At 40.3% G+C, this 15,201-nt stretch overlaps 1 protein-coding gene across 3 annotated transcripts in view; it reads right to left on the bottom strand.

The window, feature by feature from the left end:
• Positions 1 to 15,201, bottom strand: part of tle2b (TLE family member 2, transcriptional corepressor b) — a 102,265-nt gene that overhangs the window by 49,836 nt on the left and 37,228 nt on the right. For all 3 annotated transcript variants that reach the window (XM_036586263.1, XM_036586264.1, XM_036586265.1), the window contains exon 4: positions 9,327 to 9,371. In XM_036586263.1, the coding sequence (XP_036442156.1) occupies positions 9,327 to 9,371 (45 nt within the window). The remainder of the gene's footprint in view (positions 1 to 9,326; positions 9,372 to 15,201) is intronic.

The raw sequence follows: 15,201 nt of genomic DNA, 5'->3' as shown, positions 1-15,201 counted from the left end.
GAAACTTTCATGCAACTAATTGCATGTTGTGAGTTGCATGCAACACGAATTCTGTGCAACTTGATAGTTATACAAAGTAACTCAATCTAAGTTGCATGCAACACATTAGAATTACTCAACTAGTGGATTACTCAGCTGGTACTTTTGATATACCGTATCGCCACATAAAGCCATCTGCAGGCTCCTGAGCTGCTGCTGCCTAAGTGTGGCCCTCTCATCGGAACAGTGTAAGTCTGGTCCCTGAATTGAAATGTTATTAATTCATACAGGTGAATATGGACTTCTCTCGTTGTTTACTTTGGGCGGCTGAGTCAAAACACCGTGTTAACATTAACAATGAATAACCTGCAAATGTCTTCACTGACCATCAGATCAGAATAAACACACACTGTCACAGGTAAATGATCAAATAAAGCTGACGTAGACAACATTTGGCATGAATAACATTTGTTAATAGCTGTTTGAAGAAGGGCACACAAACCGTCTCGCTCTCTCTAATTGGTAATACACATTTATGACAAAATAAATGCCTTTTAGGCATTTTTAGAAAATGACAAGGACACGTTAGAACAACCAATAAAAAAAGCTTTATTTGCCTGTGTTTGGTTGCGGCTCCGTCCTCCTTTAAATGGCAGTCCGCGGTGGTCTCTTCCCCATGTATAGGACATGAGAGGGACATGCTGCCATATTTTATTTACTTAAAATTTTATATGGGCTTTGGTAATTATTTCGCAGAGAATTTGTTATTGTGGTAGAGGGAACATGAATGTAGTCATGCAGAGTTTTCACTGGTCAAACAACAACAGTATTTACTGGCTAATGGAAAACCTGACTCAATTATATAAGTATGTAAGCTATTTTATCACATTGTAAATATATCTGAGATATTCCATGCTGAAACAGAAACCATTTGCAGAGCAACAGCAGCTCAAATATAAACACACACACATGCAGGTCTTTAGATACATGTGCACTCATGCATCTACAAATGCAAACACACAGCAGGGAACTCAATTCTTTCTGATCAAGAGACAGGCACACACACACACACACACACACACACACACACACAGTCTCTCTCTCACTCTCTCACACATAATCACATTTCTCTCTCATTCCAAACAGGTTACATCACTTCTACACTCTGCCTCATTATTCACTAATCAGCTCCATTATACACACACAGACACACACACACACACACACACACACACACACATATACACACACAAACTGGCATTTTGACCCACCCTTATCTATCCCCCTCAAACTGACCCATATAAACTACCCCAGTCTTTAAATTAAACAGAGAGAGAGAGAGAGAGAGAGAGAGAGAAAGAAAGAGAGAGAGAGAGAGAGAGAGAAAGAAAGAGAGAGAGAGAGAGAGAGAGAGAGAGAGAGAGAGAGAGAGAGAGACAGACAGACAGAGAGAGAGAGAGAAGAATCCTATTAGGAAATCTATTTGTTGAAAATGAAGGCATCAAAGCAAAGCCTAACACACACACACACACACACAGACACACACACGGTCCATTTCAGTGATTCAGGTCAGAACAGCAAACACACAGAGAAACACACACACACACACACACACACACACAACTTTACATTAAACACACACACACACACGCACTTCACATAGCCCACATTTCAACATACACACACAGACACGCACACACACACACATAAAGCCTAATTCACAAATGTGTCTGAGCAGCAGATGCCAACACACACACACACACACACACTACACACACACACACACACACACACAGACACAGGCTTGTCTGCATCATGTGACACACTGGGCTGATAAAGAAGAGAGCAGAGGCAGCTGTGGGCAGACAGACAGACAATCTCTCTCTTTATCTGTATATATATATATATATATATATATATGTGTGTGTGTGTGTGTGTGTGTGTGTATTTATATATATACAAATATATATCATCAGTGCACCTCATTCTCAGCACTGCAGTGACACTGTCATGGTGGTGGCGTCTTAGTGTGTGTTGCGCTGGTGAGAGTGGATCAGATACAGCAGTGCTGCTGGAGTTTTTGTTTGTTTTGTGGGGGATTGCTCTAAACAGTCAGATCTCTCCATTTAATAAGCAGTGCATTTTGTTATAGCTACATATGTGGACAACATACGCTTCATCAGAATGTATTTATAATTTTTTAACATTAATTTCATCACATGAGCTGTAACTTGAAATTTTCAGAGTGAACACAGTTTCCCATTGTCATCACTGACATCCACTGACATTTTCTGCCTCCTCGTGTGGAGATTTCCAAAAAAATGCTGTTGTTGTCATTTTTTTTGAAACAGAAAAAGAACCAAATTTCTTTTTTTAAATATCCGGGTATGTGTGGACAAGTTCTTGTTCTTCTGTCTCATAGGCTGTCAAAAACCACACACCAGCACACTAAATAGTATGTCATACATAATGCACCACTCATAGAAGCCCATTCACTAGTAAACTACATGTAGTATAGTAGTGTGATTTTGGACCAGGGTTGCATGATATTGACATAAGCTGTCGGATATCACAATGACGATATGAGAGCGATAAATTATTATATAATTAATATATAAAATTGTGTGTCTCTGACTGGATGTGAAGCAAGTACAGTTTTTTGTTTTTTAGCAAAATACAAAATTACAAAAGCACCATTCACTATTCTGCAAAATAAAAAGGAAATAAATATTAGCTACTACAGCTACTTACATCAGAACTGCAAGTGCACTTTTTGGGCACTGAAAGGCTGAGATACAGTCACCATGACCCCAATAGCTTTTTCTATAAAGCAATTACAAAAGCAATTAAATATGTATTTATTTTTATATAGGCACACAAGAATTAATATTTATTTATTTATTTATTAAATGTTTGTTGTGACAGTAGAAAACAATGCTGTGTGTGAGAACAATTCTAATGTATGATGCGTTTTTACAGGCTTGTAGTTTGGGATGGAATTTTTTGAGCTGTGCTTGTGTGTGTTTTGTAGTTGACTGTTTAGCCTAATGGTTAAGTTACGTGGGAGAGCAAAGCTCCATTCCAGCACAGAGAAACACTCATTAGGCTTCTAATAACTTGTGCTGGCACAGTAATGACATCTCTCTGGTGTTGCATGTGAGGTAGTCTGTCATCATAGCTCTTAACAGTGTGTTTATCGTGGCAACTCACATTGTGATAATGATAAAAACATGATATATCATACAGCCTTATTTTGGATGCAGCCATACTCTTATCTCTCTCTCTCTTACTCTGCTTCCATCTATCTCTCTCCTTCCTTTACTCACCCTCCCCCTCCCAGTGTCATTGTTCTTCTCTCTGTTATTTTTCTTACTGAATGTGAAAACACTAGCTGCTACTAGTGTTACAATTTCATGACGAATGGAGAAATACAAATGCTACAAAATTACGTGGGAAGAAACCTTCTTCCATTAACTTCAATTCAAAGTTAAAGGTGTTTTTTTGTGTTGTTTCTGCAACAATGATGATATGCAGAAGAAAAACATGGAAGGACTTCCTCCACCTTTTAAAACTAAACTAAGCAGAAATTTGTGTTAGGGTCTCGTAAAAAGACAGATTTATTGAGATACTTCCTTTAAAACAATGGTAGCAGATACAGCAGTTAGATGGATGAACGAGCCTCCAACATGTGCTATGATAATGTCTCTTATCAGAATAACACTGTTTACGCTCTTGGGATCGGATATACGTATGTGAGAAGACATGGTGCAAAATATGGCGTAATGCAGCCGTGATATGTGCAGGCAAAACGTGTCACGTTTCACAAACTCTGTTTTCTTAGCTGGAGTAAAATTACTAGGGGAGCAAAGATTGTTCGACTTAGTCGACTAAAATTACGACCAAATTAGTTGGCAACTAATTTAATAGTCGATTAGTTGGTGACATCATTGCACATCTTTCTCGTGCTCACTAGGTATGTTTTGACATCACCGCTTAATAGAGAGTTGACACAAGCGCAATGGCAGCCTCAAGAACAAAAACCTCAAAAGTGTGGGAGCATTTCACGCTAAACCCAGAAAAAAGCACTCAGTCGTGCTGTTTGTAAAGCCGACCTTAGCTGATTTAGAGAGGGAGGGGGCCACGAGTAAGACGAGTCTTTAGCAACATCTGAAAGCGGAGTTATACATTCCCTGTTTGAGTGGAGCGACCGGCGATCTGATCTCCTGTGACTGAGTGTGAGTGACGAGGTCAGTGGAGTAACTGTACTGTCCTACAGCGAACTCACCTCTTCCCTAACATCCTAACAAGCTTTAGCAGCGTTAAATCACAATCCTCACAACTACAGCGCTGTTGCAGCGCTCGGACAGTCATATTTAAGTATGAGTGCATTCCCAAGCAACGAAAGTGAAAGAAAGAAGTGGGTTCATGTCAATTACAGCCCTGATTTAAACGAAAGTAAACTGAGGAAGCTGTGAGGCATTGGAGAGCGGGAGAGCGCTAGCTTTCCAGGCTAGCTGTTTTTAGCAGCTGGCTAACTTGAAGCAGCGCTCTGTCACTCCACAACACGGCAAACTGATGATACTGTAGATCAAACACGACACAAAAGCACCGCTTTCAGTTTAAACATACCTAAAAAGAGGACTCTGTTTGTCTGGTGTTGATATTTTGCGGTTCACCCCTTAAACTACTACAATTGAATATCCAGTCGTCGCTAGCTGGTGTCTGAATACTGTGAGGTCATTTGTAGCGGGGTGGCCGAGCGCTCGTCACCAGCTAAAAATAATTTTTCTTTCTTAAATTATGACTATTCCAAAAATAGCCATGTTTTTCCAGCTGGTAAAAACAGCTCACCAGACACTTTCTCCCACTCTCCCATGACAGATTTGTGAAATGTTCCACTGTTTGAGTGTTTGTCGTGTTCCAACCATAAAGAATAGTTTAAAACAGCAATTAAGCACCCAGGAGCAAAAATCAGCCTTCAAACTTGAAAGAAATAATGATTTGACATTTATCGCGATACGTATCGATATCGAACGATATGAATTTTATTTATCGTGATAACATTTTTGGCCATATCGCCCATCTCTAATAATTAATCGATTATTCCTTTCAGTAATCGATGGATTACTCGACCGTCAAATTAGTTGTTTGTTGCAGGCCTAAAAATTACACCCCTATAGAATGTTTTGGTCAGAAAGAACTTAATTCATTAACACTGCTACCTCTTCATCACTGAACTTTTATTTTCTGTTTCGTCTTGTTGACAACGCCCTTATTTCACGGTGCCTTTTAAACCCTTCGCATCATGGGTGAGCAGTAAGTGGGCGGAGCTACGCATAGCTTGCGTGATAAGCTGCAGTCTTAGTAAATGGAACGCGATTCAGGCACATTGAGGGCACATATTGCGGTCGCACCGAGCCACAGTCTGCGTTGTGCCTGCACTCGTAAATACATCTGGCCCTCGCTCACACTCTCTTTCTCTCCATCACTCTCTATTCATCTATTCTGGCAGAGACAGTCAGAGTGATTAGAGTGTTGGTGCTGGTGTAGCTGTGAGAGGGGGGACAGCCCAGCGTCTCTAACCCACTGACGCCCACCGCTACTGCGCCTGAGACACACACACACACTCACACAGCCTGTGGATGTGTGATCATGACCTACATTCACAGCAAAGCAGCTACTCTAAACTCTGGTCTCCCACAGAACTCAACCCAGATTGACTCAGCTCAGTCCAATACAACCCAACTTAATTCCACTTAGCTCAGCTCAACTCAGCCCAACACAATGTATTAGCTCAGTCCAACTCAAATCAACTCAGTTCAGCTCAGCTCAGTTAAACTCAGCTCAACTCAGTTCCACTGAATTAAATTTGATCCAACTTTGATTCAGCTTAGATCAGTTCAGTTCAATTAAATCAAACTCAGCTCACCAAAGCTCAAAAAAAAAATTCTGGTTGTTCTGGCTGCTGCACTTGCGCAGATCTCCCAATTGAAGGGGCTTTCCATGCTCACGATGTCGCCAACAAGCTCACTGGCTCTTGTTATTGGAGGGTGGGACTTTGTCAACAAACAGATATCATGTTAAGCATTACGAGCTTTCCCATACATATGTCAACCAGTGATGTCTCCTCCTTTATCTGACTTAATTCAGTTCAGTTCAGCTCAGCTCAGCTCAGCTCCAACTATCTTAACTCAGTTCAACTTAGCTCAGTTCAACTCAATTTAGTTCCAGTCAACTCAACCCATCGTAACCCATCAACTCAGTATAACTCCGATCAGCTCAGTTCAGTTCAATTCAATTAGACTAAACTCAACTCGGCTTGGTTTAGCTCAACTCAACCCAATGTACCAGCTCAATCCAACTCAAATCAAATCAACTCAGCTCAGTTCAACATAACTCAGCTGAAGTCACTTCAACTCAATTCAGCTCAGCTCAGTTCGATTCAGCGCAGCTCAACTCAAATAAAACTCAGCTAAGCTCAGTTCAACCCAAACGCACTCAGTTCAAATCAACTCAGTTAAATTCAATTCAAAAAAGCTCTGCTAGACTCAAGTCAACCCAACTCAGCTCAATTCAACTCAGTCCAACTCAACTCAATTCAACACAGCTCTGCTAGACTCAACCCAATCCAACTCAGCTCAATTCAACTCAACTCAGCTCAGTTCAACTCAACTCAATTCAAAACAGCTCTGCTAGACTCATCTCAACTCAATCCAACTCAGCTCAACTCAACTCAGCTCACCTCAGCTCAGTTCAACTCAACTCAATTCAAAACAGATCTGCTAGACTCATCTTAACCCAATCCAACTCAGCTCAATTTAACTCAGCTCAACTAAATTTAACTCAAATTAAATCAACCGGACACAAACTAACTCAACTCAGACCAGCTTTAGTCATTCCTCTTATTTAGAAGTACATATTCTAGTAGGACAGAATACAGCTTCTCCTGCCACAGTGCAACAGATACCAATCATATCAAACACTGTACATAATACAAAATACAGTTGCTGCAGATACTCACTCTTACATAACAGACAAGTCATAAACAAGGTCATTTACTGACATGTACAGTGGTATAGCAAAAAACACCCAACAGCTCTGATCCCTGATCATCACCAACAGGCCAGTCAGCTGCAAGTGTGTAATTCATTAGAAAAGCCTTGAGTCACCTTGAGTAAGTCATCAGTCAAGTGGAGAATCCAACAAAGCACCACACACACACACACACACACATCCACTGCTGCCAATGAGCTGGAAAGAAGGAGGAAATGAAGGAGACGGGTAAGAACGTTTGTGGGGTGGGGGGGTTGTGGGGGTGCGGAGTTAGATTTATGACTGCTCACAAATAAAAAATATGAAAAAGAAAAAAATAGTTTTTTGCATATGTCACTCCATGACAATAAAATCGTTGTTTAATTGATCTGATTAATTTGATTTGATTTATAAATGTCACTGACCATCCAACATGCTGTAGCTGTTCAAACGTGGACTAAACTGTGGTCATTCCTAGCATAGCAGCTACCTAGCGTAGTAGTAGACCGTGGTAATGCCACAGATTTCAATCAACATCTATGACTAGTTCTGTGAAAGTGAGGCTTGGGGTTAATTAGCCAGTACCTGCTACAGTGAGCTGTCAGGAAGCAGATCAATTCTGACTTCCCACTGTGTGCACACACATCATGCAGGCGTATAGATGCTACAGTTTATGTTTGCGATTGGTTTGGTTTTTTTTTGACAAATAATTTTTATTCTTGAATTTTAAAAGTGAAGAAATGTCTCACGGTAAGTCTAAGGCCCTATCCCATTTCACCCCTTGCCCCTATCACTTAGCCCTTATCCCTCTATTTTGCGCGTTCATGCTTAGTGGTAGGGTGTCCCGATCTTTGTTGAGATAGAGGGGTAGGGCAAACTGTTAGGGCTACATGACCCTCCAAATGGAGGTTTTTTAGAGGTACACTCCAAACACAGTGTTATGAGAAAACAAGAAAAACCGGCAAGATGGCTGCATGAACAACCAAAGAATATTTTTAAAGAATATTTTAAAGAATAATATTAGAGTATTTTCCATTTAAACTGCAATAACCATTGTATTATCCTAATGTCGTTTTGATGTACTATGGTCCTATTCTTCATAACAAACATAAAAAATTTGCCAGTAGTATGCTGATGTCTCGGTAGCTAGCTAGCTAAATTTCCCGTTCCACCTTAAATAGTCCAACAGTGCTGACGCCTGAACTGCCAGAACGTAACTGCTGCTCAATTTAAGGTGGAACAGGAAAATTTGAACAAGAAGCCGGTGAACAGCTGACTTCAGTTTCACATCACCGAAGTATTAGAGTGGCGATAATAAATAATTATCACATCTCCTCTCTTTGAAAGCATATGATGCCCTAAATGTAACTAAAGCCCAGCAGTGAGGTTGCTGAACTTTACCCTCCTCTGCTATCACTGCAGACTGGCAGGGTCGCCTACAGAGCACCGCTAGTAGCCTGTTAATGAAGTAATGTTTATTTTTTTATTTGAGGGTCCAATTTTGTAGGGGAAGATTTCAACCACTACCCCTTTTAACTCAGTTAACAAGACAAGGTGACACTCGAAAACAAGGGGTAAAAATAAGAAATGGGTCTGGGCCTTACTGTGTCCAGTGTTTCTCAAGCTTGGTCCAGGAGGCCCACTGCCCAGCACATTTTAGAGCTATTCCAGCTGTAACGCATCCACTTTAACTCAATCTTGGGCTGTTAATGAGTTGATCAGATGGATCAGATGTGTCAGGAGCAGGGAGAACACTACAAAGTGCAGGGCAGTGGGCCTCCAGGACCAGAGCTGAGAAACACCGTCCTACACCACATTGACCAGTCTTCACAAACTTAGTGAAGACTTCGATGTGGCTTGAGTGGGTTGATAGTTTTGGGGATGTATTTACAGAAAATATTTGGGTGAATACTGACGTCTAGTGTTTGTTAGTAAAGTTAGGCTTGTAGCTCTAGTGCTAAACTACAGAAGCAAAATTTGGAGACCATACATGTCCTGGCTGACTGACTCCATCTGGGGTTAGAGGGAGATTGTGAACATTTGATTTTTTTGACAAACCATTCCTGTAAATGCAGGTGTTCGGTATAAAATGTAAAAATAACTTAGGCAGTTCTCATCCTCACTACCGCGATGTCTCTGACACACAATGCCTGCTAGCTGTGTCCTCTGACTTGTAATCAGCCCCCCATCCCCCCACCCCAGAATATCTGCAGAATGAGATGGAAGAAGTTTCAGCTGTGCCCTCTAGTGTCCACACACACACACACACACACACAAACACACACACACACACACACACACACACATTGCCTTACCTGTTTGTGCATCTCAATGTTGAGTCCGTAGGACATCTCATAGTACTGAGGAGAGGGAGAGAGGGAGAGAGAGAGAGAGAGAGAGAGAGAGAGAGAGAGAGAGAGGGTCTTCAATCAATAGCACAATTAATTAAATATGAATGAATAAATCATCAATCAAATTAAAACCTCTCTAGCCTGACAAGGACAAATGACTTTCTATAAGCAGAGAGACGAAGACACACAAAGAGTGAAAGAGACAGACAGACAGAAAACGAGAAACAGTGTGAGAAAGACACAGATAGACAGAGTAAGACAGAGAGAGAGAGAGAGAGTGAAAGAGAGAAAGAGAAACAGAGCTATAGTGGGAGAGAGTGAGAGTGAGAGAGACAGATAGATAGATATAAAGAGAGATGCATTACAGAGAAAGTGGTAGAGACAAAAAAAACAAAAAAGATAGATGAAGTGAGAGAAAAAAGAAGGAGGGAGAGTGAGATTGAGGGACAAAGAGAGAGAGGAGACAGACAGAGAGAGAGGAAGCAAAATGGAGACAGAGTGAGAGAGAAACAGACAGACAGAAAGAGGGAGCGAGGGAGAAGGATGGAGAGAGAGTGAGAGAAGAGAGACAGAGAGAGAGCAGGAGAGAGAGAAACAGAGGTAGAGTGAGAGACAGACATACACAGAAAAAAAGCAAGGAAGCTTTAAACACCCTGTATCAGAGCACCATATTAAATAAATGGTCTACATATCGAAGGGACTGAAAGAGAGTGAGGAGAAAACAGACTCCGCTCTTAAACAAACAGCTCTATAACGTCTGTGTCCAGTACTCCAGATGCCTAAACGACTCCCATACTGATAATTCTGCTTGTCCCACAAAGAAATTTGCCAAAATACGTTTGGCGCTCTGAGCCTGTGTGTACTTACACCCCAAAATAAACAGAATACAGGTAAACAAAAGCCCAACACTCTGAGAGCCCAGCACAGGAGATCAAAGAGGGGGACAGTCTGAGAAAAGAACTAGAGAGACAGAGTGAGAGAGAGAGAGAGAGAGAGAGAGAGAGAGAGAGAGCATGGCATGTCACAACCTGAGGGATATCCAATGAGGCAAATCATCCAATTTTTAAAATCTGTGATTTTTACTTATTTGAAAGTTGTCTCAATCTTTTATTAAGCATTGATGTCAGCAAAGCACTGTTTGAACTAAACTGCTCTGAACTAAATTTATTTGAATTTAATTGAACTGAATTACAAAGAATTGAATTTAATTGAATTAAACTGAACTGAATTAAACTGAGCTGAACTGAACTGAACCGAAATGAAATGAACTGAACTGAACTGAGGTGAAATTAAATTAACTGAATTGAACTGAACTGAACTGAATTGAACCGAATTGAACTGAACTGAATTAAACTGAACAGAACTGAACTGAACTAAACTAAACTGAGCTGAACTGAAATGAACTGAACTGAGTGAGAGAGTGTATGAGAGTATATGTGTGTGTGTGTGAGGGTGAGAGTGTTTTGGCGCGTGTGAAGGTGATGTATTATAATAGCCTTCATAAAAAAAACACAACGAGGCGGAATAAGAAACTGTGTGTGTGTGTGTAGGTGTGTGTGTGTGTGTGTGTGTGTGTGTGTGTGTGTGTGTGTGTGCGTGTGTGATGATGAGAATCAGTCTTTGTGACACACTCGGTCTCAGCATGCAGACGAGCAGCGCAGTGTGAGTGATGGAGATGAAATCTGACTCAACTGCTTTCTCTCTCTCTCTTTCCATTTTCCTCTCTCCCTTTCTCTCTCTCTCTCTTTCGCTCTCCACACACCCACACTCACTCACTCCATCTCTCCAGTCGCTCTGTGTGTGATTCAATACAACAATGCTCTTTTTCTTCCTTTTCATTCACTTGATCATTTCTCTCTCTCTCTCTCTCTCTCACTCTCTCTCCTTATCATCGCTCCTGCTCAGGTCCTCTGATCCCTCTTCTTTTCTCTCCATCTCTCTTTCTCCTCTATCATTATATAAACTCCATTTCTCTCACATGATCTCTGTCTTAAACCCCCTGCCTCTCTCTCTCTCTCTCTCTCTCTGGAAATTTCTACCTCTGCGACCTTTCTGCAGCAGGAGAGAGATCAACGCTGCGTTATCTGGATTGACAACAGAAAAAAGGTGTGCAAAAACACTTCGGCAAACAACTGCAAATAAAATAAATTAGAAATTTTAAATAAAATAATTCAGCGTCATTTTTTAAAGCCCCACAATGGAGCCATTTTGAAATCGCAGTAATGTACAGACAGTCAAGACCGACAACTCAGATGATTCTTTCCACACCATTTTTTCATCCTTTTTCATCTTGTATTTAAGGACCTCTATCAGGGAAAAACTACATTTTGCTGTTTTTATTGGAACAAAAGCATCTGAAGTAGGGATGCACCAATTTGGGAATTCTGGGTTGATGCCGATATCTGATATCTTTCATGTAGCTATCTAGCGATGCTGATGCTGACATGTATGCATTTATAAAACAGAAATTGGGACTAAATCCACCTGGATTAGCACTATAAATAAACATAACTTATTTCTGTAAGGTTACGAAGGCAGTAAAATGAATAAATAACAGGCATTTTGGTATACTGTCACTGTCACCTAACTGATTAGGGCCGCTTAAAAATAAAATGTTTTTTGGACAATTATTCGCTGATACTACACCCTGTAAATATGTCTCAGTATATGCCAATGTACTAGTACAGGCTAAAAAATACAATGTAAACAAAAACACAGACTTACTTTGCTCTACTTTAAGCTTTAGTGCAGCTATAGCAGCTTTTCTCGCATCTCCGGCAGGAAACTTTTCCGCAAAAGTAGAACAGTTTTTTGTAAAATGTCCCTCAACGTTTAACATTTTGATGCTTGACAGTTTCTCACTGCAGATTAAACTTATCAGGAAGCTAGCAGGAAGTCATATAAATGCATATGAGTCTGTCCATTCGTCTGTAAATTATCGATGTTCGTCTTAAATCTTTCTCTTTGCTATTTTGTTAGCTACTAGCTTGGCAAGATTGTTGTCTGCATTGCTGCCAGCAGTCTGTTAAAGGTTCATGAATTATCAGTTATACATTAATTCCAATGTTTAAGACCATTTACTGTTAAAACTCTGTTAGAACTGTGTGTTAGAGTATTTTACTGCAAAACATTGTTTAACTCCAACAGAGGATCTTTATTATTTTTACCTTAAAGTCTAATTCTGCTATGGAGCCGCAAGGGGGCAGTAAAAGAGCTGCATGTGGTTCAGGAGCCACATGTTGCCGATCCCTGATATAAGCAAACTAACCTGCAAAAACATCTAATTTTGAATTCATCATGGTTGTGATGTCACAACCATGAACACGTTTACATAGGACTTCCCATCCAGCCTGCAGCAGTTTAGTCCCACCCATTCTCACCGTGGTATAGAGTGTTGTTCCCATAGACAGTCTGTAGCAGTAGAGTTGTATGAACCTAAAACAGTCATAATTCATTTTTGCAAGCGGCAGCGGTAAGCGGAATGATCAAGAGTTCAATTTTTGGATTTTGCCATCGACCACAGCAGTGAAATAAACCGGATGCTGACTTTCTGGGAGCCATGGACGCCAAACGTTTAGCTGAATTTCAGATAAACACAGATTTATTTACCAAAAATATTATTATATACCAAAAATAAAAGAGCACAGTGTCCTCTTGACTTTTTCCACTTTAAATAAACAATCTACACTTATGATGCTCTCCTCTAATATCATCCATTTTTGACGACACTGTGGTCACCATGTCAACGTTTGCGTGGCTATCGCCATTAGCCGCGTACATCTAAGAAGTGCAGAATGAGTGCAAAGCAAAACACAGCATTAGAATCAAACAGGCTGTTTCTGTTACTGTGCCTTTAAGACTGATATATATGTAAATGAGCTCTCTTCTGATTGGCTGCCCTGCATTGTGCCTCATTCAAAAAGCAGATATATGTAAATGTGTTGATTTTCATGACAAAACAATTCTGTTTTTGTGGCTTAGTTTTCATGTATGGACTGGGAAGTGAACGCTATGTTTTGAAACTTGAACAATGTTCACATACTACATTATTCTCTTTTTATTTTAAGAAAGAAAAAGAAGTCGCTGAAGTAGCGTGCTGTTCCTGACTGCTGGAAAGAAAATGTTTCACTGTAGCCTTTTAAAGGATCCCCACATCCCAGATGAGTGACTGAACTTTACTTTTTCTGATATTACTGAAGATCTCAGTCCAAACTTGATAGTTTATTCATGAACGAGGCACAATACAGGCCAGCCTATCAGTACAGAGGTCATTTACATATATCAATCTTAAAGGCACAGTAATAAAAACAGCGGGACTAATTCGAAAGGCTAAGGAGAGGCTGGAAATATGTCTCGTAAAAATGAATGACTGTTTTTGGTGGTCAATATAAGAGGATGTAAAGAGGAAAAAATGCAAGGAAATGTAGAATATGGGCCCTTTAACACACACATCACATGCAGCAAGATTGAATGCTGCTAATACAGTGAAAGTGCTGAGCAACACGGCCCCAGGTGCGCTATGGGTAATAGAGCACAACGTCTTAAACACACTTTCTAATGGCTGGGCCCTGTTCAGGAGCCTTGAACACAGCCAGGCCCATCAGTCAGGACTCCCACAGCAACGCAAAGCTTACAGAACATCCCTCACTTCTAAATCAAATCAGCACTTTAAATTTACACCAGCGCTTCCCGAGCCGGCGTACTTCATACTTCATTCAGCTTCATAATTAGCTGATTGGATGCGTTAGAAAAGGGAAATACTAAAGTCTGCAGTGCTGCAGCCACTCGGCAGAGGTGAGTACAGTAGCCTGAACCCAAACTCAAGCGAAAATACTGTTACTTCAGTGAAATATTGACTCAATTAAAAGTTAGGTGCATTCAAGGTCTGTAGTTTGGCTCTCCTCTCCTGTTCTGGAACAGAGCAGTAACTGATTGAATTGAACCAAAAGACCAATATGGGTAAAAATTACAAACTGACTGGGCAGATATCTATGATGTATATTTGGCAACAATAACTGGGATAACAACTCTGATGGTTTCAGATCGTGGTGCGTGTGTATCTATACATATATATATACACACACACACACACACACACACATGGTTCCATTCACTTACATTAAAAGAGTATGTATATATATATATATGTGATATAATTTGAAAATACCTGTTGTCCTTTACATTGTGTGTAATTTTCACGATGATTGGACCAAAATATATGGCCAACAATCTCTTGGAAAGACGTCTGGTTCCATTCACTTACATTAAAAGTAAAGTGTGTTTTTCCCTTCTCCTGTAAAATTATCAATTTGGAGATACAAGTTTTTGTTCTGACAGTAGATATATATATATATACACAGTATATATATATATATATATATATATATATATATGTATACATACACACACACACTAGTTGCAACAATTATTTGAGTTAGTCGACTAAAATCGATGACTAGTTGGCAACAAATGCAGCAGTCAATTAGTTGGTGACATCATCACATATTTCCCCCGCTAACTAGGAATGTTTTGACATGACCGCTTACTGAAGAGTTGACAAAAGCGCAATGGTAGCCTTGGGAACAAAATCCTCAAAAGTGTGGGAGCATTTCACGCTAAACTCAGGAAAAAAGGTTGTCGGTTGTACTATTTGTAAAGCTGACCTCAGCTGGCTATGGGAGCACATACTCCATGCTGGAGCATCTGAAGAGGAAACATGTCGACTCACTGGACGAAGAAGATTCATCTTGATAAGATAGCTGTGCTAGCTAGTTAGCTAATGTTAATGTTCAAAGCCATCTTACCTTACGTTATGAGCTATAAGATCTTCTACTTCGAA

Source organism: Colossoma macropomum, unplaced genomic scaffold (genome assembly GCF_904425465.1).
Source record: "Colossoma macropomum unplaced genomic scaffold, Colossoma_macropomum, whole genome shotgun sequence".
In the NCBI taxonomy this organism is placed as follows: domain Eukaryota; kingdom Metazoa; phylum Chordata; class Actinopteri; order Characiformes; family Serrasalmidae; genus Colossoma; species Colossoma macropomum.
Note: the sequence above shows the minus strand (reverse complement) of the source record. Positions and strands in the feature narration are given on the sequence as shown.